Raw genomic sequence first — 26,854 nt, forward strand, 5'->3', positions numbered from 1 at the left:
CCAATCGGGTGTTCCCTGTCCCATATTTTAATAGCAGCTCCCCGTATAAATCCCCTTTCCTCCCCAGTAAATAGTATATTCAAAATAGACATTAACTCAGCCCAGGTATACAGACTGGGCCCCAGAAATTGATCAATGTGTTCAGACAACCCCACCGGATCCTCAACCAGGACCTTCATTTCCTTTTTAAATGTTCTGACCTCCCCACTAGTGAGGGGGGCACTTACAAACCCAATCTCTTTGTCCCCTATGGGTACCTCCCAAAGGGGATAAGTCGTTACGTTCTTCCCCTTTTTCTTTCCTTAAAGAAATATTGCAATATTTCTAGCTCCCCATAACTTCAAACACCAATTCATCAATTCATGCTTGAATAACCTTTAAAGCCTGTTCCTAACTTATAAATATATTTATATATATTTACGTTCACTTCTTCAGTATTTAATAGTCAAAATGCAAAATGCATACAGTTCCTAATTTTGCAATTCACTGTAATTACCCAGTTTTAGTCCTTTAATTTAGATCCAAAATTAGTTTTCTTAAATAGTCCTGACCAATCATTGCTCAATTACAATACTATAGGTCGTAAAATAATCAGAGCTGCCTTAAAAGAATTTGTCTACTCAAGTTTTAAAAAAACTTCTAATGCATGAACAATGGCTGAATCCAAGGTCACCGATATTAACCATAGAATTTTGCTTTTACTACAATCTAATGTTGAACTGAAACTTCAACTGTCCTCCATAAATCGCTGTTATGTAAAGATAAAAGAGATTAGTTAGAAACTGATAGTAAGGCAGTCATGATCTGTAAAAAGAACAGGAGTTATCATTCTTTTTTTTCTCGATAGAATCCTTAACCTTAAAAGAAATCATGTTAGGTTTCCATAATAAAAATCAGATTCAAAACAGTCCTGGAACTCAAGCTCCAGGGAATAAAACACAAACATTCAATCACCAACAAACAAATGTTCACTCAAACCAAATCACAAAGGGTTAAACTTCCTACCTGCTAGACAGCTCTTTTCATTTTCACTCTCTCTCGTACATTGACATATAAATTCAGATATTTACAAACCCAGTCTTCGTCCGATCTGTACTTTGGCCAGAAGACAGCGGGACGAAGAATGGATTCCTTCGTCCATACAAAACAACAATATTTAATCATCTTTCTCCCTTGTACAAGTATTATTTTGCCAATTCCACAACATCCTGCCCAAAGGACTTTCCGGAAGTATGTTGTAAGGGACCCCGCCTCCATTTCCATTGCCTTTTCCTTACTTTGTTTTCCCGGAGGCTGTTTCCTCACCCACAGCACAATCCATATTGAGTTCCTTCGTTAGTCCCTTATTAACTACTAAAACTCAATCCTGGCCACCAAGGCAATACTTAAAAGTCAATTTTCTTAACCTGGTCTGTGCACAGAGTTGCCTGGCCCCTTTTTTCCATATTGTCTATCAACCTCCTATCACTGTCTGATTCAGATGTCTCTCTTGTAGGATTCAAACCAGTCACCCAAGGGAGCAGACCAAACCGGGACACGAGACCGCTCCTCAATGGGGAACGGGACGCGTCTTCACAGTGTCCAAGGCCAGCCACTCCCCCTGGCGATGGAAGAAAATCCCGGACGAGCCCCCAATTGTGAGAAACAAAAGCTCACTCACTTCAATAATTTCAGTCCGAGACCAAAAATCTGAAACAGTGTCGTTTATTTGTACACTTGCAAGTGGGTGCCATGTCTAATGCCAGGTAAGGCAATGACAAATGCACACCAAATCCAACAAACTCTCGAAATTTATACAGTTTGAATCCCCATATTTTTTCCTTATTCCATTGTTTGCCCCCATCCTCCGCTTACGTCATTCATTTCCTTAAGACTGATCCCACAACTTCTGTTTATCCGGCCTTGTCCGTGACAAATGCCTATCTCTGGCCCCCCCATAAGGTTGTTTGACGTCATCCCATCCTTTGCTTACCATTATCTACTCCCTCCATCTGTGCTGCCCCTCACAGCATCTTATCACTCAGCCCTTTTAATTGGGGTTTGTTCCTGTGTCTCTGTACAAGTGGGAAACAGATGTTTATAAAGGCCTCTTTTCACAGCATTTTATCTAGTGCTTGTATTTCTACCATTGTTCTGTAATCATGTCTCATGCTAAGTCCTTCCTCTATGAAGTTCCCATTTTTGCTAACTCAGCTCCTAGCTGAGAAAACAATCACAGACTGATGTGAATTCATTTACTCTGCATCAGAACTTATAATTTGCAGAAATAACATTAATTCACCTATATCCCACAACCAGTGTATGATCCTTTTTCACAGTCACCCGAACTGTGTTTCGAACCCCCTGCCCAGGGCTGCGGGCAGCTGTTGAGGCCATAGCTCTGAGGTTGGCTGGTCCCTGAATTGGCGTTAGGCTGAAGCCAGCATGAAGATCCACCAATAGCAGGTCAGCACAACCAAACGAACATCCAACGTCCAATCATGATCCAGCGATGATCTCCACTAGCTCTGATGACTCGCAACTCGACCCCTGTCCTGATAAGTATGGACGCTTGATCTTAGCCAAAAGGCCGAGAAGCGGGACACAGTCACAGGGGAGACACTCAGACCCTGGGGGAGGGGAGTGTGGAAGGGGGGAGTGCAGAGAGAGAAACACCCAGGCTCACCCCCAGGGTCAAGGTTCTGGGTCATGTGGCAGGGAAAATTGGGCTATTCTACCAGGAAAGGAAGCACCTGATGGGATTTATAAAACATTAAACAGTCTGGAAAAGGGAAATCTGAGATTGGTTTTAAACTAAACCGAGAGATTCAGAACAGGAGGACACAGTTACAGTGAGAGAGATTCTTCACCCAGTCAGTGATCAATGAGCTAAACCTGACAGAGAGTTTAATGTGAGGGAACATGGAGTGGATTCATTACAGAGAGTCAGGTTGCCTGTGGGCTTTTGTGAAAAGAATTTATTTCAGAATTGTTTAGATCTTTTGATAGCAGAGAATCCGGTATGGGGTTTGGTGGGAAGAGTCGGCTAGAAAGAGCAAAGTGTGGGGGTGAGGGGTGGGGGGGATTGATGGTGAGAGTCAGGTGCAGAGAACCCAGTGTGGGGGGGGGGGGAGGGGGGATTGATGGTGAGAGTCATGTACAGAGAACCCAGTGTGGGGGGGGGGGGAGGGGGATTGATGGTGAGAGTCAGGTACAGAGAACCCAGTGTGTGGGGGCGGGGGGAGGGATTGATGGTGAGTGTCAGATACAGAGAACCCAGTGTGGGGGAGGGGGGGGGCAGCGAGGGGGGGATTAATGGTGAGAGTCAGATACAGAGAACCCAGTGTGGGGGAGGGGGGGGGGCGAGGGGGGGATTGATGGTGAGAGTCAGGTACAGAGAACCCAGTGTGGGGGGTAGGGGGAGGGGGGATTGATGGTGAGAGTCAGGTACAGAGAACCCGGTGTGGGGGAGGGGGGGGGCAGCGAGGGGGGGATTAATGGTGAGAGTCAGGTACAGAGAACCCAGTGTGGGGGAGGGGGGGCAGCGAGGGGGGGAGTGATGGTGAGAGTCAGGTACAGAGAACCCAGTGTGGGGGAGGGGGGGCAGCGAGGGGGGGAGTGATGGTGAGAGTCAGGTACAGAGAACCCAGTGTCAGCCATAGAATGATTGTGTCTGACAGATATACTGCACGGAAACAGATTGTTTGGTCCAACTTGTCCATACTGACCAGATCTCCTAATCTAACCTAGTCCTATTAACTTCAACTGCTCAGGTGAAATCCTTTCAGATTATTTGTATTAAAGAGCAGTTTCTCTATTTGGTAAATGGTTGTAATTTCTGAATGTTACATGTCAATAAAAATTGCAACGTACACTTTAACATGACTCCTTGCCAATCTGTAAATAAAGTAATGGACTCCAATAGAACAGAAACAACTTATATTTTAGAAATATAACTCTCCTTTAATAAGACACTTCCCCAAATGAAACATTAAAAACCCACCCTCCCATCGGTGCCTGAGGATCACTCTCAAAGGGCAAGGTTGGGGGGTCGGGGGGGGTGGGGTGGGGGTCGAACACCCAGTTAGAGCTGCCACCCTCATGCCTCCTGTATCTCCCCCTGTGCCCATATCCTGCACCCCCCCCGTCCTGTCCCAGAGACATCACCCAGCAGCTGAGAACTCTTCCCCGGGGAGCTGCTGGCCAGAAGCTGCATCCATGACAGCTCCAGCTGCTCTCCCTTGGGCCTGCCCTGTTTCTGTACTCGGAGCTGCCAGGAGGCCTTCTATTGGGCTGCTTTGTATTCCTGTCCGAGCAGCTGTCTCCAACTGCTGGGTTTGTATTGGCCTCTGGTTAGGGGGCTTTGCAGCATCCTCCATGTGGTCGGAAGGATGGAGATGGGTCTGCTTTGGACCAGACAATGCATCAGGAATGCTTTTTCTCCAAAGGCCCAGCTGCTGAGAAGCCCTTGTCTGAACCTCCCCCATCTGCTGCTGATCAAGTGCAGAGAGTCAAGGTGCTTGTCATGTTGAGCCACCAGTCCATTGCTCAGGTCAGTAATGAACACCTCTTCCAGCAGAGTGCCAACATGGGCCTGATGTGGTCCCTGTGTCACTGAAGATCATGAAGCAAGTCCTTGAACTGTTGGAGGTCCCTCAGGCCCTGACAGATCAGACCGGTTTATCACCCACCCTCCCAGTCACCCCACCCAATCAGTTTATGGCTGCCCTAATGCCTCCCTCAGACCAAGAGGGGCACGGAGATGGAGAGCTGGGGATCTGATTATCATCCCAGACTTGGGACACTCCCCACATTAACACCCGAAGGTGCAACATGGGGACAGGAGTGAGAGTGCCACTTCACCTGCCCTCCCAGCCCAGGGTGCTCCCCTTCCTGTTCATCTGGATGTCACTCCCCTTCCCCCTCCAGCTCAGTTACTGTCTCACTTCCCTCTGTGTCCCAGGGCTCAGTGCCTTCTCCAGGTCCCCTTTCACCCCCCTCAGCTGCTGACACTGACTCCCCCCTCCCTCCCCACCCCCTCCAGGTGGTGTGTCCAAAGGCAGCACCTGTCAGAAGGAAACATTGACAATGAAGGTTCCTCTCCATCTGTCCCAGCCCAGACGCTATTGTACTCAGCCCTGGGGGAAACATTCAGCTGGTGAGCCTGCCCTCTCCTCCCTCCAATAGCTGATTCCTGATTCCCAGCAGCTGCCTGGCCCTCTCTTCAAACTCATTCAGATCCTTCCAAAAGGACACTCACCCCCCCCGCCAGGAAATGAACACTCCCAGTCATTATCAACCATCCAACTCTGAATCACACATTCAATAAACCTCACTTTGTGCATCCTGGTTAGTTTGGGGAAGGCTTGTTGGGGAGTTGGATGGTCTTAATTCCCCCAGTTCCTATTGAATTGAAGCTCAACATCTGCTGGTTCCAAGAGCCACAAGCTGCTGAGTGAATGAATTAAACCTTTCTTGTGAAATTCATTAATGAACAATGTGAAGAAATCAACAAGAGAAAAATGTTTATTAATTACACACCACTGCTATCGGTATTTGTGGTTCAACATTGATGATAAACAGTAACATATGTAAAAAAGCACAAGTTATAAAATTTATACATCACAAAAGAGCCCACAACAGTTACTAAAAATTCAAAACATCACTGTTCAGCTTGAAATAGAATAATTATTAAATAGAAACAAACAAATTCCCTGGAGCGTCAGATGCTGAGGGGTGACCTTATAAAGGTTTCCAAAATTATGACGGGCGTGGATAGGATGAATTGACAAAGTCTTTTCCCTGGGGTCGGGGAGTCCAGAACTAGAGGGCATAGGTTTAGGGTGAGAGGGGAAAGATATAAAAGAGACCTAAGGGGCAACTTCTTCACGCAGAGGGTGGTACGTGCATGGAATGAGCTGCCAGAGGATGTGGTGGAGGCTGGTACAATTACAACATTGAAGAGGCATTTGGATGGGTATATGAATAGGAAGGGTTTGGAGGGATATGGGCCGGGTGCTGGCAGGTGGGACTAGATTGGGTTGGGATAGCTGGTCGGCGTGGACGGGTTGGACCAAAGGGTCTGTTTCCGTGCTGTACATCTCTATGACTATAAATCAAAAAAGATTTTTGTCAACATAAAATGATAAGTTGCAAAAGTTATATAAATATGTACACAATGACTAAAAATGGTTGACACAGAATACAATCTATAAAAATTGCCTCTGAGTTCCCTCGGGATGTTGCCTTATTTCAGGTCAATCACTGACCCACTGAAGACAGTGAAGATGAGAAGTGTGAGGGAGGAACCATCCGTGAAGATCCCTCTGACGGTGACACTGCTCACATTTCTGAGACGGGATGGAAACACGACTTGAGAAGGTCTCTCTTGAAGGATCAGGATCCAAACCTGGGGATCTGGGATCCACTGCCCAATCTGTGGAAACACATTCCCAGGAAAAATCAATCTCAATCCTGAAAGAACTGGGTGTGAGCAATGAGTTGTAATTCTGTGTGTCTGCTGTGACATGGAAGGATGGACAATAGTGTCCATGATCATACTGGAATAGGAGAATCCCATTATTCCACAATGAGGCTCCAGGAATATCCTGCAGTGAAGCCCAGGAAACCTACATTGTCAGGAAGACAGACACAAGGGAATCACGTCAGTATGGGAATGGGAATGAACTGAGGTTTACAGAATTTACCAATGTCTGGGAGGGTGTGACAGGGTCAGAGCGGGAGTGAAAATATTCCAAATAAGTCTGTAGAGAAGTTTGTATGTCACTTACTGAATCATGAAGAAGCTGGAACAGCAACATCAGAAGCTGAGAAAATAAAAACACAATGTGAGAAATGGAATAAAATATAAAATTAGACAGTGTGAGATATTCTCTCTCACTCACTGCACCCCAGGATTCAATCACCCTCAGCGTTAACTAACCAGACTCACATGATATAGCACAGAGGGAGTCAAGGGTGAAGGAGAGGTGGGTAAGGGATTGAAATAGGGTCTGGAAACTGTGAGAGAATGAGAGGAAGATGGAAGTTTGGGGTTTAGGGACTGGATGGTGAGACACTGGACAGTGAGGGAGTGAAGGGTGAGGAATTGAAGAAAGAGAGAATGGGAAATAAGGATTGAAGAATGAGATTTAGAAGGAGAATGAGTGGAGAGATAGAGATGAAGGAAAAGAACAACAGGAGACCATGGAGTGAGGACCTTCAAGGAAAGGTCATGACTTTTGAGAGATGCAGCATCACTGTTCCCCTAAGTCACTGCAAAAAGAAGATATTTCTTCAACTTCCAATCTCTTTTGCATCATTCCCAACACTCTGTCCCCTCAGTCACTTACAGGGAGCTGTTGTGTAGGTCCCACTTGGTGAACCTGCAGAAACAAAATAAATGTCCATTAGAATGGGGAATAATCCATTCTCAGAGAGTGAGAACACAACAAGTGCGAGGGAATGGAGATTGTGTCAGAAATCCTCATTCCCACACTCCCCTCCATCCTTACACCTTATGGAGTTTCTGGAGATCTCTCCCATTCTATCGATATTCAGTCAGTGAGAATGTGAGTGTGTGCATTGGGTTTAATGATCAATATTAGACTTGGTCGGGGCCAATCACACAAAAGAAGATCAGACAGGGAACAAGTTGTGTTTGTGTGTGTGTGTGTGTGTGTGTGTGTGTATGTATGTATGTGTGTGAATTCAATCAGTTCCATTCCCTGTACTCCCAGTACTGGAGACTCCCCCACACTCACTCTGTCCCCTCAGTTCTACATTCCTCTCTCTCTGATTCTTACCTCTCCAAGGCCTTTTCCAGATGATTATTCCGAATATTGCAGCCATTGCAGAGACTATTCCAAAAACAATAATAAGATGGAAATGCTCCACTCTGTTTTCTGCAATTTCTGAAACACATTGGAATAATATCAGGATTATCTCTTTTCCAGGATTCATTCCCAGTTCTGTGTTCATTGGGGTCAATTTTAAGTAAACCCACCCATTGGAAATTGAAGGGATTGGTTGAAATGCTGGTTTGACTCTCACTCAATTTCACTCTCCAGTAAACTCTCCAAAGATCCCATTGATGGGGGTGTTAACATGATGTCATTCCAATCCTCGGGGTTACTTTCCCGGACAGTTCAGTTCCCATTCTCCCCAATGTCTCTGTGTCCTGTCCTTGTTCAAACCCTCAGAATACATTGGACAGCCCAGAAGGCAGCATCACCAATAGCTTTCACATCAAACCTCAAAGGGATGAGGAGTAAACTGACTGTTGGAAATTAGGCTGAGCTAATCATGAGGAAAACGAGCAAAACCTTCCAAAAAAGCATTTAGCACAATCCCAGGACCAAGTGTGAGACTATTAATCTAGAGACCCAGCTAATGGTCTGGGAGCCCAGGTTTGAAATGTAATTTGAATTCAATGATGTTAGAAATTAGGAATCGAATGATGGCCGTGAGATCATGGTCGACTGCTGGAAAAACCCAGATGGTTCACCAGTGTCCATTCGGGAAGGAAACTGCTTACCTTACCTGGTCTGGCCTATGTGAGACTCCAGACCCACAGAAATGTGGTTGACTTTCAATTGCTTTCCCAGCAATTAGGGATGGGTAATAAATGCCGGCCTAGCTAGTGACACCTATGTCCCGTGAATACATTTTTAAAATCTTAGTCCTAATCGACTGCAGTGAACCCATCACATGAAATGAGTGAAAGAATCCAGCTCAAATGAAGTTCCCACAAACGTCCAGACACTGAGAGACAGACTCTGAGACAAGGATCTGAAGGATAGCGTGAATGAATTTGTGAAGGTGAGTTCATGTCTGACGCATCTCAATGAATTTGATGAGTGTCGCGATTGTAATGAGGTCAGCCAGAAGGACCTCATAGAAGATGTGTTCCCTGGTAGGGGCTGTTAGTCTGGTCCAATCAGGGAGCCCTGGCTGACAAGTAAAAAGAGGAGTGTCAGAGATTCTAACGTTTGGCTGCTGTCACTAATGAAGCTGTGCCAGAGTCAAGGACTTTGCACAAATAAATGGACTGTGAATTGATGATGGGATACTGGCATCTGTGACTTATTTCAGTGGTGATGAAAATAAAGCACATTCCTGAAGAAACCTGCTCGCAATAATTGTCTTTGAGTTGGGTAAGCATTTCTTGGAACATGCCATTATTTGGGATCAACCCTGCCGAAGACGGGGCCCAGCATAAGGATAGAATGTGTTATTTTTTCCAGGAGAACAACACTGAGGTAGTTGAAAAGCAACAAGTAATTCTCCTAATAGCCCGTGGAACCACAGCCCCTTCTGTTATTAGGAGCCTAACTTTCCCTGAGGCACCAGAAACTAAAACCTTGCAAGCCATGATGGATTTAGTTAAAGAATATGACAACCCAAGCCTCCTTTAATTCGAGTCATAGAGATGTACAGCATGGAAACAGACCCTTCAATCCAACCCGTCCGTGCCGACCAGATATCCCAATCCAATCTATTCCCACCTGCCAGCACCCGGCCCATATCCCTCCAAACCCTTCCTATTCATATATCCATCCAAATGCCTCTTCAATGTTGCAATTGTACCAGCCTCCACCACATTCTCTGGCAGCTCATTCCATACACGTACCACCCACTGTGAGAAAAAGTTGCCCCTTAGGTCTCTTTTATATTTTTCCCCTCTCACCCTCAACCTATGCCCTCTAGTTCTGGATGCCCCAACCCCAGGGAAAAGACTTTTCCTTTTTACCCTATCCATAGAAAGGAGACCAGAATTGCACACAGTATTCCAACAGGGGCCGAATCAATGTCCTGTACAGCTGCAACATGTCCTCCCAACTCCTGTACTCAATACTCTGACCAATAAAGGAAAGCATACCAAACGCCTTCTTCACTATCCTATCGACCTGCGACTCCACTTTTAAGGAGCTATGAACCTGCACTCCAAGGTCTCTTTTGTTCACCAACACTCCCTAGGACCTTACCATTAAGTGTATAAGTCCTGCTAAGATTTGCTTTCCCAAAATGCAGCACCTCGCATTTATCTGAATTAAACTTCATCTGCCACTTCTCAGCCCACTGGCCCATCTGGTCAAGATCCTGTTGTAATCTGAGGTAACCCTCTTCGCTGTCCACTACACTTCCAAATTTGGTGTCATCTGCAAACTTACTAACCGTACCGCTTATGCTTGCATCCAAATCATTTATGTTTCTGAGATGCTATCAGTTTTACTTAGCAATTCAAGAACCGGGGAATCCATGGTGCGCGGCACGGTGGCACAGTGGTTAGCACTGCTGCCTCGCAGCGCTGGAGACCCGGGTTCAATTCCCGCCTCAGGCGACTGACTGTGTGGAGTTTGCACATTCTCCCCGTGTCTGCGTGGGTTTCCTCCGGGTGCTCCGGTTTCCTCCCACAGTCCAAAGATGTGCAGGTCAGGTGAATTGGCCATGTTAAATTGTCCGTAGTGTTAGGTAAGGGGTAAATGTAGGGGTATGGGTGGGTTGCGCTTCGGCGGATCGGTGTGGACTTGTTGGGCCGAAGGGCCTGTTTCCACACTGTAAAGTAATCTAATCTAATCTAATCTAAATGTAAAGTAATCTAATCATGTCAGGATTTTTGACAAGGTTAAGGTGACGAGCAGAGGCATGTGACTTTGGTTTATCCCTTAACGAGATGCTTAGATATCATTTGGTGTGTGGTATGAATGATGTAACTATACAAAAGCACCTACTGGCTAAAGCCCAACTGGACTTCAAACAGGCCCGATCACTGGCTTTATCATCGGAAAATATGGCAAGTGGAGCATATGAGTTGCAGAGTAAAACTGAGCTTGGGAACACCACTTCAGTGCAGTCAATTGAATAGCCACATTCAGGACATATCCTGATTGGAGGGATCTCGGTCAGCCCACAGCAAAGCGCCAAAATAAAGCTAAGCCTTGGCCGAATGGTTAGACATTTTTTCAGGATCCGAGTCGGCAAGCCAGTATGTGGACTCAAAAACAAGAGAGTCCTACCAGACATAAATTCAGTCAGAGAAATCATAGGCTGGCATCCAGGAGAGGGCACAGCCTGGTGAGTCCATCCTGTTTGGAACATCCAAATCAGAACCAATCAAAATCAATATCTGGGTATATGGTCACCCAGTTCTAATGGATGTCAATACAGGCGGGACTGTGTGAGTGGGCACAAAAGCAGTCTTTAACTAAACTTGCTCTGGACTCCAACCCTTAAGTTTGCACAAAACTTCAACTGGGCTAAAATCCTTTTGTAGGGAACCTTTACAGATTAGGGGTACAACTTCTGTTCTGGTCTCTTCAAATAAGCAACTGGTTCCGTTACCAGTTATTGTACTAAAAGACTCAGGCCTAAGCTTGATTGAGCAAAATTGACTGAGAGAGATTTACCAAAATTGGCTCAACATTTTTTCAATTAGAAAATGGCTGCTTGAGTAAATTCCCAATGAAATAACCAGATGTCTTCCAGGAAGGCCTCGAGACTATCAGAGGAGCCAAGGCCACTTTGCATGTTAACCACGAAGCATATCTGTAAGGCCCGCCCACTGCCATTTGCCCATAGCAAAGCTGGTAAGAGAGCTCTCCTTCATGAAGCCGGATATGAATCACGCTTACTTGAAATTGTGTTCAGATGAGGATTCCCAGAATATGCTACAATTAATACACATAAGGATTTGTACAAATATATGCAAATACTATTTGGGATATCATCACCCTGTTCAATTTTTAAGTGCACAATGGAGGACATTTTACAAGGTCTATCCCAGGTCATCACTTATCTCGATGATATACTCATAACAGGAAAGACGAATAAGAAGCACTTAGAAAATCTGGATGCAATCCTTAGACATTTCTCCAAGGCAGGCATATACCTGAGATGGAAAAAATGCATGTTTCAGGACTCAAAGAGACTTATTTGGGCTACAGAGTCAACAGGTCTGGATTACATGCATTGGAAGAAAAAATGAGGGTGTGATAAAGGTTTGGAAGGTGAGGAATTTGTGTTCAAGAAAATTTTCTATATCAATCTGTAAATGTTCCAGCTAGAAAAGGTGCAAAACTGGAGCTGTTCTCAGGAAATAAGGCAGGGCAAGTGACTGAAGTGTTAGTAGGGGAATACTTTGGGACTAGTGATCCTAATTATATTAGGTTTAAAATAGTTATGGGAAAGGATACGCCTTCCATAGAAGTTAAAGTTTTTAATTGGAGTAAGGCAAATTTTAGTGGTATGAGACAAGAACTTTGAGAAGTTAATTGGAGGTCTATGATCAGTGGTGTTCTACTTTTGTTTGTCATTTATATGTTACTTGGATGAGAGCATAGGAGGTACAATTGGTAAGTTTGCAGACAACGCTCTAATTGGTTGTATAGCAGACAGTGAAGAAGGTTATCTGAGATTATAAAGAGACCTTGATCAATTGAGTCAATCAGCTGACGAATGGCAGATGGAATTTAATGGATAAATGTGAGGTATTGCATTTTGGGTAAAACAAACATGGACAGGACTTACACAATTTATGGTAGAGCCTTGGGTAGTGTCATAGAAGCCTCAGATTTCAAAGAATTTTGCACCTGAAATCTGTGTCATAGGTAGACAGAGTGATGAAGAAGGCATTCAGCACACTTGCCTTCATTGCTCAGATCTTTGAGTACAGGAGTTGGGACACCATGTTGAGATTGTACAGGTAGTTAACATAGACACATAGGGAGCTGGTTTGGTCTCTTCTGGATATTGTGCACAGGTTCTAATCACCCTGTTATAGGAAGGAGATTACGAAACTGAAAAAAGATCAGAAAAGATTTCCCAGGGTGTTGCCAGGAATGAAGGATTTGAGTTATAAAACTATGCAAGATTGGCTGAGACTGTTTTCACTGGAGCATGTGAGATTGAGGGGTGACCTTATAGAAGGTTATAAAATCATGAGGGGCATTGATAAGATGAATAGCAAAGGTCTTTTCCCTACATGGGGGATATATTTTTAAGGTGAGAAGCGAAAGATTTAAAAAGGACATGAGGGGCAATTTCTTTTTACAGGGTGGTTTGTGTGTGGAATGAAATGCCAGAGGAAGCAGTGGATGCAAAGACATTTGGATAAGTACACAAATAGGAAAGGTTTAGAGGGCTATGAGCCAAACACAGGCAGGTGGGACTGGTTTATTTTGGGAACATGGATGGTGTGGACTAGTTGGATTGAAGGGTCCGTTTCCGTGTTGTATTACTCGATTACTCTGATTAAAAGTGCTCCGGCTTCCATTTACGTCCAGAAGCTTAGGTTATTTCTTGGGCTGGTAAATTATTATGGAAAGTTCATACATAACCTAAACCACATCCTGCCAGCTTTGCACCATCTCCTAAAAAAGGGTCAGCCTTGGAGATGGTCACAAAGTCAAATCAAAGCTTTCAGTGAAGTGACAAAATGGCAATCCTCTTCTAAAATGCTGGCACACTATGAGCTCAGGCGGATCTGGTGTTGACATGCAATGTACAAAAGCGGGGTGGTATTAGCTCATAGGTGGCTCAATGGAGAGGAATGCCCAATCGCGTATGCATCCAGGACTTTGGCTAATGCTGAACGTAAATATGCCAGACAGACAAAGAAGGATTGGCAGTCATATTTGGAGTCAGCAAGTTCAACCAATATCTTTATTGATAGAAATTTGTGATAATAATGGACCATAAAACTCTACGAGGTCTGGTTGAAGAGGACAAGGCAGTACCACACATAGCTTCAGGCCAAATTCAGCATTAGCTTCTAATACTAAGTGCCTCTAATTACAAGTTGGAACACCGTCCTGGAGGCCAAGTAGTGATTACAGATATATTGAGCTGCTTCCCACCAGCAGATATACAATCGCTGGTACCATCAATGGAAAAGCCTGTGGTGGTCTTAAATTTTGTATACACACTTCCAGGCACAGCTGACAATATCAGACTTTGGGTGCAGAAAGATCCAGTCCTGGCAAAACTAAAACAGCTGGTGGTGATGGGAGAAATGAAAGGGCAATCACAACCAGAATTGAAACCTTTTTGGACCCAGAGCGACCAGCTCACAGTAGAGGACAGCAAGAGTGATTATCCTGAGCAATGGTCACTACCAGATACAGGCTGAACTCTACCAGAGTCATCCAGTGGTCTCCAAAATGAAGATGTTCGTGAGAGGATATATCTGGTGGCCAGGCTTGGATACAGACATAGCCACACTAATGGGCCAGTGCCCAGAGTGCTAAAAAGAACAAAAATTATCGTCAGCAGTTCCCCACATCTGGAACTCAGTCAGTGCGACGGTTCTGAACAAGAATGATGACATATGAAAGCCCGCAAATCCGCAAACGGCATGGGAACAAACCATGCTCAGTTCCACAGAACAGTTGGAAAGGCTCTGAACCCATGGGTTCACCTTCCCCATCACGAGATTCTGAATCTGAGATGGACATGGAGGATGTAGCCGCATCAATGTCTTTGCTTGCGGAAAAAGAGACTGAGTTCCTTCCGAGGAGTTTCTCTCATAAAAGCCAAGCTCCCGTGCGTTACATACTGCCTACACTGCACACCGAGTTTCGAGGAAGGACTTGATGCAGTGCTAAAATGCCCCAGGAGGCTCCCTAAGAGAAAAGGTCAACCTATGACTTCAGACTCAAAGGGGGAGGGATATTGTGATAGCAATGAGGTCAGCCAGGTGGATATCATAGAATATGAGTTCCCAGATTGGGGCTGTTTATCTGGTCCAATCAGGGACCTCTGGCTGACAGATAACGAGGAATGTCAGACATTTCACTGTCAACGGGGGTGGTACCAGGGGACTGGAGAGTGGCGAATGTTGTGCCCCTGTTCAAAAAAGGGAATAGGGATAACCCCGGGAATTACAGGCCAGGTAGTCTTACTTCGGTGGTAGGTCAAGTAATGGAAAGGGTACTGAGGGATAGTATTTATGAGTATCTGGAAAGGCACTGCTTGATTAGGGACAGCCAGCACGGATTTGTGAAGGGTAGGTCTTGCCTTAAAAGTCTGATTGAATTCTTTGAGGAGGTGACCAAGCATGTGGATGAGGGTAGAGCAGTGGATGTAGTATACATGGATTTTAGTAAGGCATTTGATAAGGTTCCCCATGGTAGGCTTATGCGGAAAGTCAGGAGGCATGGGATAGAGGGAAATTTGGCCAATTGGATAGAAAACTGGCTAACCGGTCGAAGTCAGAGAGTGGTGGTAGATGGTAAATATTCAGCCTGGAGCCCAGTTACAAGTGGAGTTCCGCAGGGATCAGTTCTGGGTCCTCTGCTGTTCGTAATTTTTATTAATGACTTGGATGAAGGAGTCGAAGGGTGGGTCAGTAAATTTGCAGATGATACGAAGATTGGTGGAGTTGTGGATAGTGAGGAGGGCTCTTGTCGGCTGCAAAGGGACTTAGATATGATGCAGAGCTGGGCTGAGGAGTGGCAGATGGAGTTCAACCCTGCCAAGTGTGAGGTTGTCCATTTTGGAAAGGCAAATAAGAATGCGGAATACAGGGTTAACGGTAGGGTTCTTAGTGAGGTGGAGGAACAGAGGGATCTTGGGGTCTATGTTCATAGATCTTTGAAAGTTGCCACTCAGGTGGATACAGCTTGTAAAAAGGCCTATGGTGTAGTAGCGTTCATTAGCAGAGGGATTGAATTCAAGAGTCGTGAAGTGATGTTGCAACTGTACAGGACTTTGGTTAGGCCACATTTGGAGTACTGTGTGCAGTTCTGGTCGCCTCACTTTAGGAAAGATGTGGAAACTTTGGAGAGGGTGCAGAGAAGATTTACCAGGATGTTGCCTGGAATGGAGAATAGGTCGTACAAGGATAGGTTGAGAGTGCTAGGCCTTTTCTCGTTGGAATGGCGAAGAATGAGGGGTGACTTGATAGAGGTTTATAAGATGATCAGAGGAATAGATAGAGTAGACAGTCTGAAACTTTTTCCCCGGGTACAACAGAGTGTTACAAGGGGACATAAATTTAAGGTGAAGGGTGGAAGGTATAGGAGAGGTGTCAGGGGTGGGTTCTTTACCCAGAGAGTGGTGGGGGCATGGAATGCGCTGCCTGTGGGAGTGGTAGAGTCAGAGTCTTTGGTGACCTTTAAGCGGCAATTGGATAGGTACATGGATGGGTGCTTAAGCTAGGACAAATGTTCGGCACAACATCGTGGGCCGAAGGGCCTGTTCTGTGCTGTATTGTTCTATGTTCTATGTTCTATTCTGACACACTGAGAGTTGTCTCTGAGGGAGCTGGACTAGTGTCAAGGACTTTCCATGTGTCAATAAAGGGTGACTTGGTTAAAAGATATCGGCTTCTGTGGAGTTATTTCAGAGGTCACCCCATAATCCTAAAGATTTTAAACAACATCAGCATATTTATATGTTTTCATTATTTAATCCTTTTAGCTTCATCACTTCGCAAATACTATGGGTTTACATTTTTTAAATTAAGAAACCAAAATGAAAAGCCAAGTTCAAACTAGTAGGTAAATTAGAAAAGAGTGATCAAATGACACATGCCTGGGTTATAACAGACTCTAGATTGTCAGAGGAATTGAAGTAGGAGTGTTGCAAATGGGCGACACGGGGGCTCAGCAGTTAGCACTGCTGTCTTGCAGCGCCAGGGACCCAGGTTCAACTCCAGCCTCAGGCTGTGGGGAGTTTGCACGTTCTCCCTGTGTCTGCGTGGGTTTTGTCCAGGTGCTCCGGCTTCCTCATACAGTCCAAAGATGTGCAGGTTAGGTGTACTGGACAGCGAAGAGGGTTACCTCAGATTACAACAGGTTCTTGATCAGATGGACCAATGGGCTGAGGAGTGGTAGATGGAGTTTAATTTAGATAAATACGAGGTGCTACATTTTGGGAAAGCAAATTTTAGTAGGACTATACACTGAATAGTAAGGTCCTTGGGAGTGTTGCTGAACAAATAAACTTGGAGTGCAGGTTTGTAGCTCCTTGAAAGTAGAGTCACAGGCAGATAGAATAGTGAAGAAGGCATTTGGTAGGCGTTTCCTCTATTGGTTAGAGTATTGGGTACAGGAGTTGGAAGGCCATGTTGTGGCTGTACAGGACATTGGTAAGGTCACTTTTGGAATATTTCGTGCAATTCTGGTTTCCTTCCTATCAGAAGGATACTGTGAAACTTGAAAGGGTTCAGAAAAGAGTTACAAGGATGTTGCCAGGGCTGGAGCATTTGAGCTATCGGGAGAGGTTGAATAGACTAGGGCTGTTTTCCTTGGAGTGTTAGAGGCTGGGGGGGGGGTGACCTTACAGAGGTTTATAAAATCATGAGGGGCATGGATAGGGTAAATACAAAAGGTTTTTCTGTGGGTTGGTGGAGTCCAGAACTAGAGGGCATAGGTTTAGGGTGAGAGGGGAAAGATATAAGAGACCTCAAGGGCAACTTTTTCACACAGAGGGTGGTACGTGTATGGAATGAGCTGCCAGAAGAAGTGGTGGAGGCTTGTACAATTGCAACATTTACGAGGCATTTGGATGGGTATATGAATAGGAAGGGTTTGGAGGGATATGGCCGGGTGCTGGCAGGTGGGACTAGATTGGGTTAGGATATCTGGTCAGCATGGACGAGTTGGACTGAAGGGCTTGTTTCCATATATTTGGTACTCTGCAAATAAACTCTGTTTTGTTTAAAGTTGCATGGTTTGACCAATTGCATCACTCCTGGGATATCCACCTTACATCTACCAAAACAACTAAAAACGTTAGGGTCTGGGATACCTTCTTAAAACATTTTAAGGTGGTCTGGTCTGGTCAAGAATACAGTCTAAGGACAGATCATATCGATCAGCCATGTGTTTTCACATGATAAGCAGGATGAAAGATGAGCTGATCAAAGTGTTCACAGGGAGGTGATAGCTTATTTACAGCAAACCTATTTTCTCTAGTTGCAGAATCTGGAACAAGAGAGCTGCATCTTTAAGCTATGGTTAAAAAGAGGGAAAACCATGGCATAAATCAGGCAGCAGAAATGTGGAAACATGCCCCACACTAAGTCTGTGGATGTTCTACTATCATGCAGACTAGTCCATGTGTAGGCATTTCCATCCATACACACTCACACACTCACACAAACATGCCCTTGCATAGAAACACACACATCATACATGGGCACACCCACACAGACCACTCCCACAAAAGTGCACACCTACACAATGACACACCTACATACACACACAGACAGACAGATGCACTCCAACACACATAGATACACTTATCCTCATCACACACATACATAGACACACCCAGGCACAGACACAACAGTCATATCCACTCACAAATACATGGACACACAGAGAATTGCATACACACTGACACGTCCACACACAGACCACACAAACATGTCCATACACAGATGCATACTTACTCAGTAACATGTACACACAAACATATCAACATACAGATACACACTACTTGTTGTGTACAGCAGTTACAATGTGAGCTGAGAGTGGAATCTGAGATCACAAGGTGAGGTCTATCCATAATGTGAGAATGTTGGAAGAACAGTATTGTGTGCTTCATCTTAGGCTGTGTCTGCTGTCTCATGGGAGATCATGCTGCATTTGCTGTATGGTATAATTAGTTATGAAATATTCTGTAATGAACTGACTGATTGTCCATTGAGACTCCAGCACTGCCTAAGATGAAGTAGCACTGGAAATCAGTCTTGTTGATGAACACCAGTCAGAATGATTGGTGGCAGCAAATTTACCACCAATAAATGTGCAGTGCGGGGAATCAATATTTAAATATCATTGAGGACAGTCCCTTACCCCACTGATAGAGCTGGGCCTCTGCCAGGCTGCTGTGTTCAATTTGACAGGAGTATTGATCCTCATCCCCAGCATTGATCTCAATCTCTTTCTGGATCTGATGGGTCCCATCGTGGTTCGGTCGAACCCCCGAGGATTGGGTCTCAGACATGACCTCTCCATTCCTTAGCCAGGTCACCTCGATGTCTACAGGATCAAACCCAGTGACCAGGCAGGAGAGAGTGAGCGGCTTGTCCTGACCATTGGGCTCCCTCCTGGAGATGAACACTTCAGGCTGAACTGTGATGGGAAAGGGTGAAACCACAAACAACAGACAGACACTGAATGGAATGGGAGAGCGGTTTCATAGATCAGTGAGGTTAGATCAGAACATGGCATAAAAACAGAAATACATACCTTTCCTTGAGAAATATTCCTTTCCTGCTTGCAAATACTTATTCAAATATTCAATGTAACTTTCTTGCAGATATGATTCCCAGTAGTTGTTCCAGGCTTGATCCGAATCCCATTTCTCTTTCGTTTGCACTGCAAAGTGATTTGCTGCAACCCACCTCATTCTGTCTGGTTCTAAACTAATGTAATCCTTTCCATCAAATCCAAAACTCATCCATCTCTTCATGGAGCCGTCATCACTGACCTCAGCTGAACGGGTCCATTGGAAAATATGAATTCCTGTGAGTGACCAACAGGGGTCAGTAATCAATCATTAATAGATAATCAGAATCTGATCAGAGGGAGGGGGGAATGTTACATCATTTAGAAATGGTGGATGAGTGTCACATTCTGATCAGAAGGAAAAGGGGATCTAATATTAGATATAAATTGGGATCAGTGTCACTGATTTGGGTCATAACATTTCAGGGACAGATGACCTCTAAAAGAATCAGAAGTTCGGTAATGGTGAGGGATGACACAGTTAATCAAAGATGGTACATGTGCAATAGTTACAAATGATCTTGGTTTCAGACATTGAGACGTTGAATATCAGATCAGGTGGAAGTGAGGGATAGTAGGGGGAATGAATTATTTGTAGCAGTGGTCCCTAGTTCCGTAACAGTAAACAGTGAACTTACAAGAAGAAATGCTGATTGCTGTGACAATACAATGATAATTGTAGTCAATTTAATTTACATAGCAAGTGGAAAAATAAGATTTACACTGGTAGGTTGGATGAACAGGTCATAGTTTGCTTTTGAGCAAGTTTTTCTTTCGAGAAGCACATTTAGGAACCAACAGAGAACAGGTTATGTTAGGCTTCGAATTGTGTAATGTGACAGGATAAATCATGAACCTCAGAGCAAAGGTACATATAGAAAGCAGCAAACACAAATATAAAGAAACATTTTAAGGGGAGTACTGTGGTTAACAAAAGAAGCTAATGAAAGCATCAAAGTCAAGGAAAAAGCACAGAATTACTTAAAGGTGAATGGCAGATCAGATGGTTGAACAGAGTCTAAGGAGCAGCAGAGAACGGTTCAAAGATTAATCATTTAGAAAGAAAATAATGAATGAAAAGCAGCTAGCTACATATGTGAAAATGGACAGCAATTTATTACAGGTATTAAAAATAGAAAGATTATGTAAAGTTAGTGCTGGTCCTCTCAAGAGTGAAATGGGAAATTAATAAGAAAATGGTGAATGAAATAAAGACATAATTTCCTGTTGCCTTCACTACAGAGAGTACAAAACCAGGAAGTGGAAGGGGGAGAGGAACTTGGTTAAATTACAATCATTGGGGAAGGGATATTCAAGAGGTGATGGGGAGGTGATGGCAGTGGTACTATCACTAGAGACTGGTAATCCAGAAATTCAGCTGATGTTCTCAGGACTCAGGTTCAAACCTTCCTGGGGCAGATAATGGAATTTGAATTTAATAAAAATACCTGGAATTGAGAAATGACTGATCACCATGAAGCCATTGTTGATTGTCAGAAAACCCATCTGGCTCATTAATGTTCTTCAGGTACAAAAACCAGCCATCCCCACCTGGTGACTCCAACTTCCCTCTGAAATGGCAGAGCAAGCCACTCCGTGTAACAATCGCAATGAAGTCTCAAGAAGAAATGGAACTGGATAGACCATCTGGCATTGACGTAGGCACTGGCAACAACAACTGCAGAAGCAGCTCTGTTGACCCTGCAAAGTCCTCCTCATGAACATCGGTGGATAGTGCCAAAATCAGGAGAGTTGTCTCACAGACTAAGCAAGCAACAGCCTCATGGAATCATAACTTACTGACAATGTCCCAGACACCACCATCGCCATCAGTGGATATGTCCTGTCTCAACGGCAGGACAGACCCAGCAGAGGTAGCAGCACGATGGTTTATAGTTGGGAGAGAGTTGCAAAAGGAGTCTCCAACATCAGCTCTGGACACCATGAAGTCTTATGTCTTCAGGTTAAATATGGTAAGAAAACCACCTGCTGATTACCGTGGACCATCCTCCCTTGGCTAATGAATCAGCAGTCCCTCATGAGCATCGGAGGCCGAGGGATGACCTTATAGAGGTTTACAAAATTATGAGGCGCATGGATATGTTAGCACGGACGGGCTGGACTGAAGGGTCTGTTTCCATGCTGTACATTTCTATGACTCTATGTTGAACAACACTTGGAGGAAGCATTGAGGGTGGCAAGGGCACAGAATGTATTCTGGGTGGGAGATTTCAGTGTCCACCAACAAGAGTGGCTCGGTAGCAGTACTACTGATTGAGCTGGTTGGGTCCTAAACGACATAGCTGCTAGACTGGGTGGTGAGAAAACCAACATGAGGGAAGAACATACTTGACCTCCTCCTCATCAATCTGCCAGCAGCAGATACATCTGTCCATGTCAGTATTGATACGAGTGACCACCACATGGTCTTTATGGAGATGAAGTCCTGCCTACATAACCTCCAGCATGTTGTGTGACACTCTCACCATGCTAAATGGACAGATTTGGCAGCTCACGTCTGAGGTGCTGTGGTCCATCAACAGCAAACGAATTGTACTTCAACACAATCTGCAAACCCATGGCCTGGCACATCATCAAGTCAGGAGATCAACCCTGGTTCAATGGAGAGTGCAGGAGGGCTTGCAAGGAGCAGTATTAGGCATACCTGAAAATGAGGTGTCAATGTGGTGAAGCTACCAAACAGGACAACGTGCACACCAAACAGCATAAGTAGCAAGTGATCAACAGAGATATGTAATCCCACAACCAATAGATCAGTTCTCTTGCATAAGGCACAAAAGATTAGTATGCAGGTGCAGCAAGTAATTAAGAAGTCAAATGGAATGCTAGCCTTTATTGCAAAAGGAACTGAACATAAATATGGGAATGATCTGCTTCAATCATACAGGGCATGGGTGAGATTACATTTCAAAAACTGTATGCAATTCAGATATCCTTATTTAGAGAAAGATGTGAATAACCACGGCTTTTTGTGTGAGAAATCATACCTCACTAACTTGCTTGAGTTTTTTGATCAGGTGACAAAGAAGATTGATGAAGGCAGTTTGGTAGACGTTGTCTAAATGGATTTTACGAAACGTTTGACAAGGTTCCACATGGTAGACTGGTTAGTAAAGTTTGATAACATGAAATCTAGGGGGAACTAGCCAATTGGATACAAAATTGGCTTGAAGGTAGGAGATGGGGGGTGGGGGTGATGGAGAGTTGCTTTTCAGACTGGGTGCCTTTGACCAGCAGAGTGCCACAAGGATAGATGTTGGATTCACTGCTTTTCGTCACTGATATAAATGATTTGAATGTGAATACAGGAAGTATGGTTAGTAACTTTACAGATAACACCAAAATAGATGGTGCTGAGCGCAGTGAAGAAGGTTAACTCAGACTACAATGGTACCGTGATCAGATGGGCTAATGGGCCGAGGAGTGGCAGATGGAGTTTAATTTAGATAAATATGAAGTGTTGCACTTTGCTAAGGCAAACCAAGGCAGTAGTTAATGAAGGTAGGGCCTTAGGGAGTGTTGCCAAATGAAGAGACCGAGGGGTGCAGATGCATAGTTCCTTGAAAGTGGAGTCACAGGGAGACAGGGTACTGCAGACCATTTGACATGCGTGCCTTCACTGGTCAGTGCATTGAATATGGGAGTTCGGGGGATGTCATGTGTGACTGTACAGGACATTGGTTAGGCCACTTTGAGAATAGTGCATCAGTTCTGGTCTCCTTCCTATCAGAAGGATGCTGGGAAACTTGAACGGGATCAGAAAAGATTTACAAGAATGTTGCCAGGGTCGGAGGGTTTAAGCTCCAGGGAGAGACTTAATGGGGATGGACGGTTTTCCCCGGAGCATTCAGAGGCTAAGGGATGACCTAATAAATATTTATAAAATTATAAGGGGCATGGGTAATGTGAATAGCCAAGGTCTTTTTGCCAGGTAGGGGAGTCCAAACCTAGAGGGCAGAGGTTTAAGGTGAGAGGGCAACATTTAAAAGGAACCTTAGGGGCAACGTGTTCACGCAGAGCTGCCGGAGGAGGTGGTGGAGGCTGGTACAATTACAATATTTAACATGCATCTGGGTGAGTACCTGAGCAGGAAGATTTTGGAGAGATAATGGGCCAAATGCTGGTAAATGGGACGAGATCAATCTAGGATATCTTGTTGGTGTGGACAAGTTGGACTGAAGTCTCTGTTTCCAGGCTGTAGGGCAGCATGGTGGGTCAAGTGTTAGCACTGCTGCCTCATAGCACCATCTGGACCCGGGTTAGATTCCAACCTCGGGCAACTGTCTGCGTGGAGTTTACACATTCTCCCGGTATCAGCGTGGCTTTCCTCTGAGTGCTCCAGTTTCCCCCCACCGTCCAAAGTTGTGCAGATTAGGTGGACTAGCCATGCCTTGGGAAATACACGGTGATAGGATAGGGGGATGGGTCTGAGTGGGATAGTCTTTAGAGGGTCGATGTAGTCCTGTTGGGCCAAATAACTTGTGTCCACACTGTAGGGATTCTATGGACTCGATGTTGGAGGCAGTTTAGAGGAGACTGGTACCTGGAAGGAGTGGGTTCTCTTCTCTTTTGGATAGACTGGTCAAGCTTCTGATCCAGTTGGAAGAGTCAGGAGTGCTTTAATTAAAGTACCTAACATCCTGATTGGTCTTGAGAAGCTGGATAAGTATAGGATGTTTTCTTCTATGAGTAAGTCACAACTGATGGGAGCATTGTTAACAAATAGGGTCTCCCTATTAGGACAGAGTTGACAAGAGATTTATTCTCCCAGAGGTTGGGAAACATTAGAACACTGCCTCAGTAAGGAATCTAGTAGCAGATTGACATGGGGGATTAGAGTCACAGTCTGATCAGAGAGGAAAGGGAATCCAACATCAGATAGAAAAAGTGGATTCAAGTCACAATCCGATCAGAGGGGAAAGGAGATCAAGCTTCAGAAATGGAGGATTGGAGTCACTGTCTGATCAGATGGAAGGGGATCTGTATTAGATAGAAATTACAGATTGATGTCAGAAGTAGATCAGAGGGAAAGAGGATCTCATAGGAGGTACAAATGGGGCATTAATGTCACAGAGTGATCAGAGGGCAAAGGGATTCGAGTATCAAATAGAAATGGGGTGACAGGGAGAGTGTGATGAGAGGGGAAAGGGGTCAAGTATCAAATAGAAATGAAGGATCAGAATCACAATCTGAACAGAAGATAAAGGCGACCTGGTATCTGATCCAAATGGGAAATTAAATTCACAGCCTGGTCAAAGGGGCAAGGGATTTAATATCAGACAGAACTGAGGGATTAGCATCACAATCTGGTCAGAAGGAAAGGGGAACGAGTCTCAGAGAGAAAAGGGAGATTAAAGTGATAGTCTAATCAGAGGAGAAAGGGGCTAAGTATCAATTTAAGGTGATTATTAGACTCTTCAACAAAGGAGTCAGTGCTGGGGGATGGACTGAGTGGAGAGATCCAGGGGTCAGTGCTGGGGGTTGGACTGAGTGGAGGGATCCAGGGGTCAGTGCTGGGGGATAGACTGAGTGGAGTGACCCAGGGGTCAGTGCTGGGAGATGGACTGAGTAGAGTGACTCAGGGATGGACTGAGTGGAGTGACACAGGGGTCAGTGTTGGGGATGGACTGAGTGGACTGACCCAGGGGTCAGAGCTGGGGCAAGGACTAGTGGAGTGACCTAGTGGTCAGTGTTGGGGGATGGACTGAGTGGAGTGACCCAGGGATCAGTGCTGGGAGATGGACTGAGTGCAGTGACCCAGTGGTCAGTGATGGACTGAGTGGAGTGACCCAGGGATCAGTGCTGGGAGATGGACTGACTGGAGGGACCCAGGGGTCAGTGCTGTGAGATGGACAGAGTGGAGTGACACAGGGGTCAGTGCTGGGGGATGGACTGAGTGGAGTGACCCAGCGGTCAGTGCTGGTAGATAGACTGAGTGGAGTGACCCGGGGTCAGTGCTGGTGGATGGACTGAGTGGGGTGACCCAGGCTGTGGTGCTGGGGGAAGGAATGGGTGGACTGACCCAGGGGTCAGAGATGGGACATGGACTGAGTGGAGTGACTCAGTGGTCAGTGTTGCGGGATGGTCTGAGTGGAGTGACCTAGGGGTCAGTGCTGGGAGATGGACAGAGAGGAGTGACCAATGGTCAGTGCTGGGAGATGGACTGAGTGCAGTCACCCAGGGGTCAGTGGTGGACTGAGTGGAGTGACCCAGGGGTCAGTGCTGGGAGCTGGACTGAGTGGAGGGACCCACGGGTCAGTGCTGTGAGATGGACTGGGTGGATTGACCCAGGGGTCAGTGCTGGGGGATGGACTGAGTGGAGTGACACAGGGGTCAGTGATGGACTGAGTGGAGTGACCCAGGGGTCAGTGCTGGGGGATTAACAGTGTGGAGTTACCCAGGGGGCAGTGATCGGAGATGGACTGAGTGGAGTGACCCAGGGGTCAGTGCTGGGAGATGGACTGAGTGGAGTGACGCAGAGATCAGTGCGATGGGATGGACAGTGTGGAGTGACCCAGGGGTCAGTGCAGGGAATGGACTGAGTGGAGTGACCCAGGGGGTCAGTGCTGGGGGATGGACTGAGTGGAGTGATCCAGGGGTCAGTACTGGCAGACGGACTGAGTGGAGTGACCCAGGGGTCAGTGCTGGGAGATGGACTGAGTGGGGTGACCCAGGGGTCAGTGCTGGGGGATGGACTGAGTGGAGTGACCCAGGGGTCAGTGCTGGAGGATGGACTGAGAGGAGTGACCCAGGGGTCAGTGCTGGGGGATGGACTGAGTGGAGTGACCCAGGGGTCAGTGCTGGGAGATGAACTGAGTGAACTGAACCAGGGGTCAGTGCTGGGAGATGGACATGGTGGAGTGACCCAGGTGTCAGTGCAGGGGAATGGACTGAGTGGAGTGACCCAGGGGTCAGTGCTGGGGGATCAACAGTGTGGAGTGACCCAGGGGGCAGTGCTCGGAGATGAACTGAGTGGAGTGACGCAGGGATCAGTGCGAGAGGATGGACAGTGTGGAGTGACCCAGGGGTCAGTGCTGGGGAATGAACAGAGTGGAGTGACCCAGGCGGTCAGTGCTGGGGGATGGACTGAGTGGAGTGATCCAGGGGTCAGTGCTGGGAGATGGACTGAGTGGGGTGACCCAGGGGTCAGTGCTGGGGGATGGACAGAGTGGAGTGACCCAGGGGTCAGTGCTGGAGGATGGACTGAGTGGAGTGACCCAGGTGTCAGTGCAGGGGAATGGACTGAATCGAGTGACCCAGGGGTCAGTGCTGGGGGATCAACAGTGTGGAGTGACCCAGGGGTCAGTGCTGGGAGATGGACTGAGTGGAGTTACGCAGGGATCAGTGCGAGGGGATGGACAGTGTGGAGTGACCCAGGGGTCAGTGCTGGGGGATTGACTGAGTGGAGTGACCCAGGGGTCATGCTCGGAGATGGACTGAGTGGAGTGACACAGGGGTCAGTGCTGGGGGATGGACTGAGTGGAGTGACCCAGGGATCAGTGCTGGGAGACAGACTGAGTGGAGGGACCCAGAGGTCAGTGCTGTGAGATGGACTGAGTGGAGTGACCCAGGGGTCAGTGCTGGTGGATGGACTGAATGGGGTGACCTAGGCTGTG

At 45.9% G+C, this 26,854-nt stretch overlaps 2 protein-coding genes across 3 annotated transcripts in view; both read right to left on the reverse strand.

Moving 5' to 3' along the window:
• LOC122541298 (class I histocompatibility antigen, F10 alpha chain-like) overlaps positions 1-26,854 on the reverse strand; it is a 189,950-nt gene that overhangs the window by 54,916 nt on the left and 108,180 nt on the right. The window lies entirely within an intron of this gene.
• The window catches only part of LOC122541307 (class I histocompatibility antigen, F10 alpha chain-like), a 30,165-nt gene continuing 8,798 nt past the window's right edge, over positions 5,488-26,854 (reverse strand). Inside the window, exons 3-8 of one of the 2 annotated variants that reach the window (XM_087979549.1) lie at positions 19,179-19,454; positions 18,783-19,061; positions 7,785-7,892; positions 7,332-7,364; positions 6,771-6,806; positions 5,488-6,415 (exon numbers count right to left, since the gene is read on the reverse strand). In XM_087979549.1, coding sequence (XP_087835675.1) covers positions 6,775-6,806; positions 7,332-7,364; positions 7,785-7,892; positions 18,783-19,061; positions 19,179-19,454 — 728 coding nt within the window. In that variant the 3' untranslated portion in view covers positions 5,488-6,415; positions 6,771-6,774. The remainder of the gene's footprint in view (positions 6,416-6,770; positions 6,807-7,331; positions 7,365-7,784; positions 7,893-18,782; positions 19,062-19,178; positions 19,455-26,854) is intronic. The other variant, XM_087979550.1, reaches the window with a different exon arrangement.

This window comes from Chiloscyllium plagiosum, unplaced genomic scaffold, assembly GCF_037043375.1.
Source record: "Chiloscyllium plagiosum isolate Xiang-an unplaced genomic scaffold, Cpla_swu_hap1 HiC_scaffold_35, whole genome shotgun sequence".
NCBI classification, from domain to species: domain Eukaryota; kingdom Metazoa; phylum Chordata; class Chondrichthyes; order Orectolobiformes; family Hemiscylliidae; genus Chiloscyllium; species Chiloscyllium plagiosum.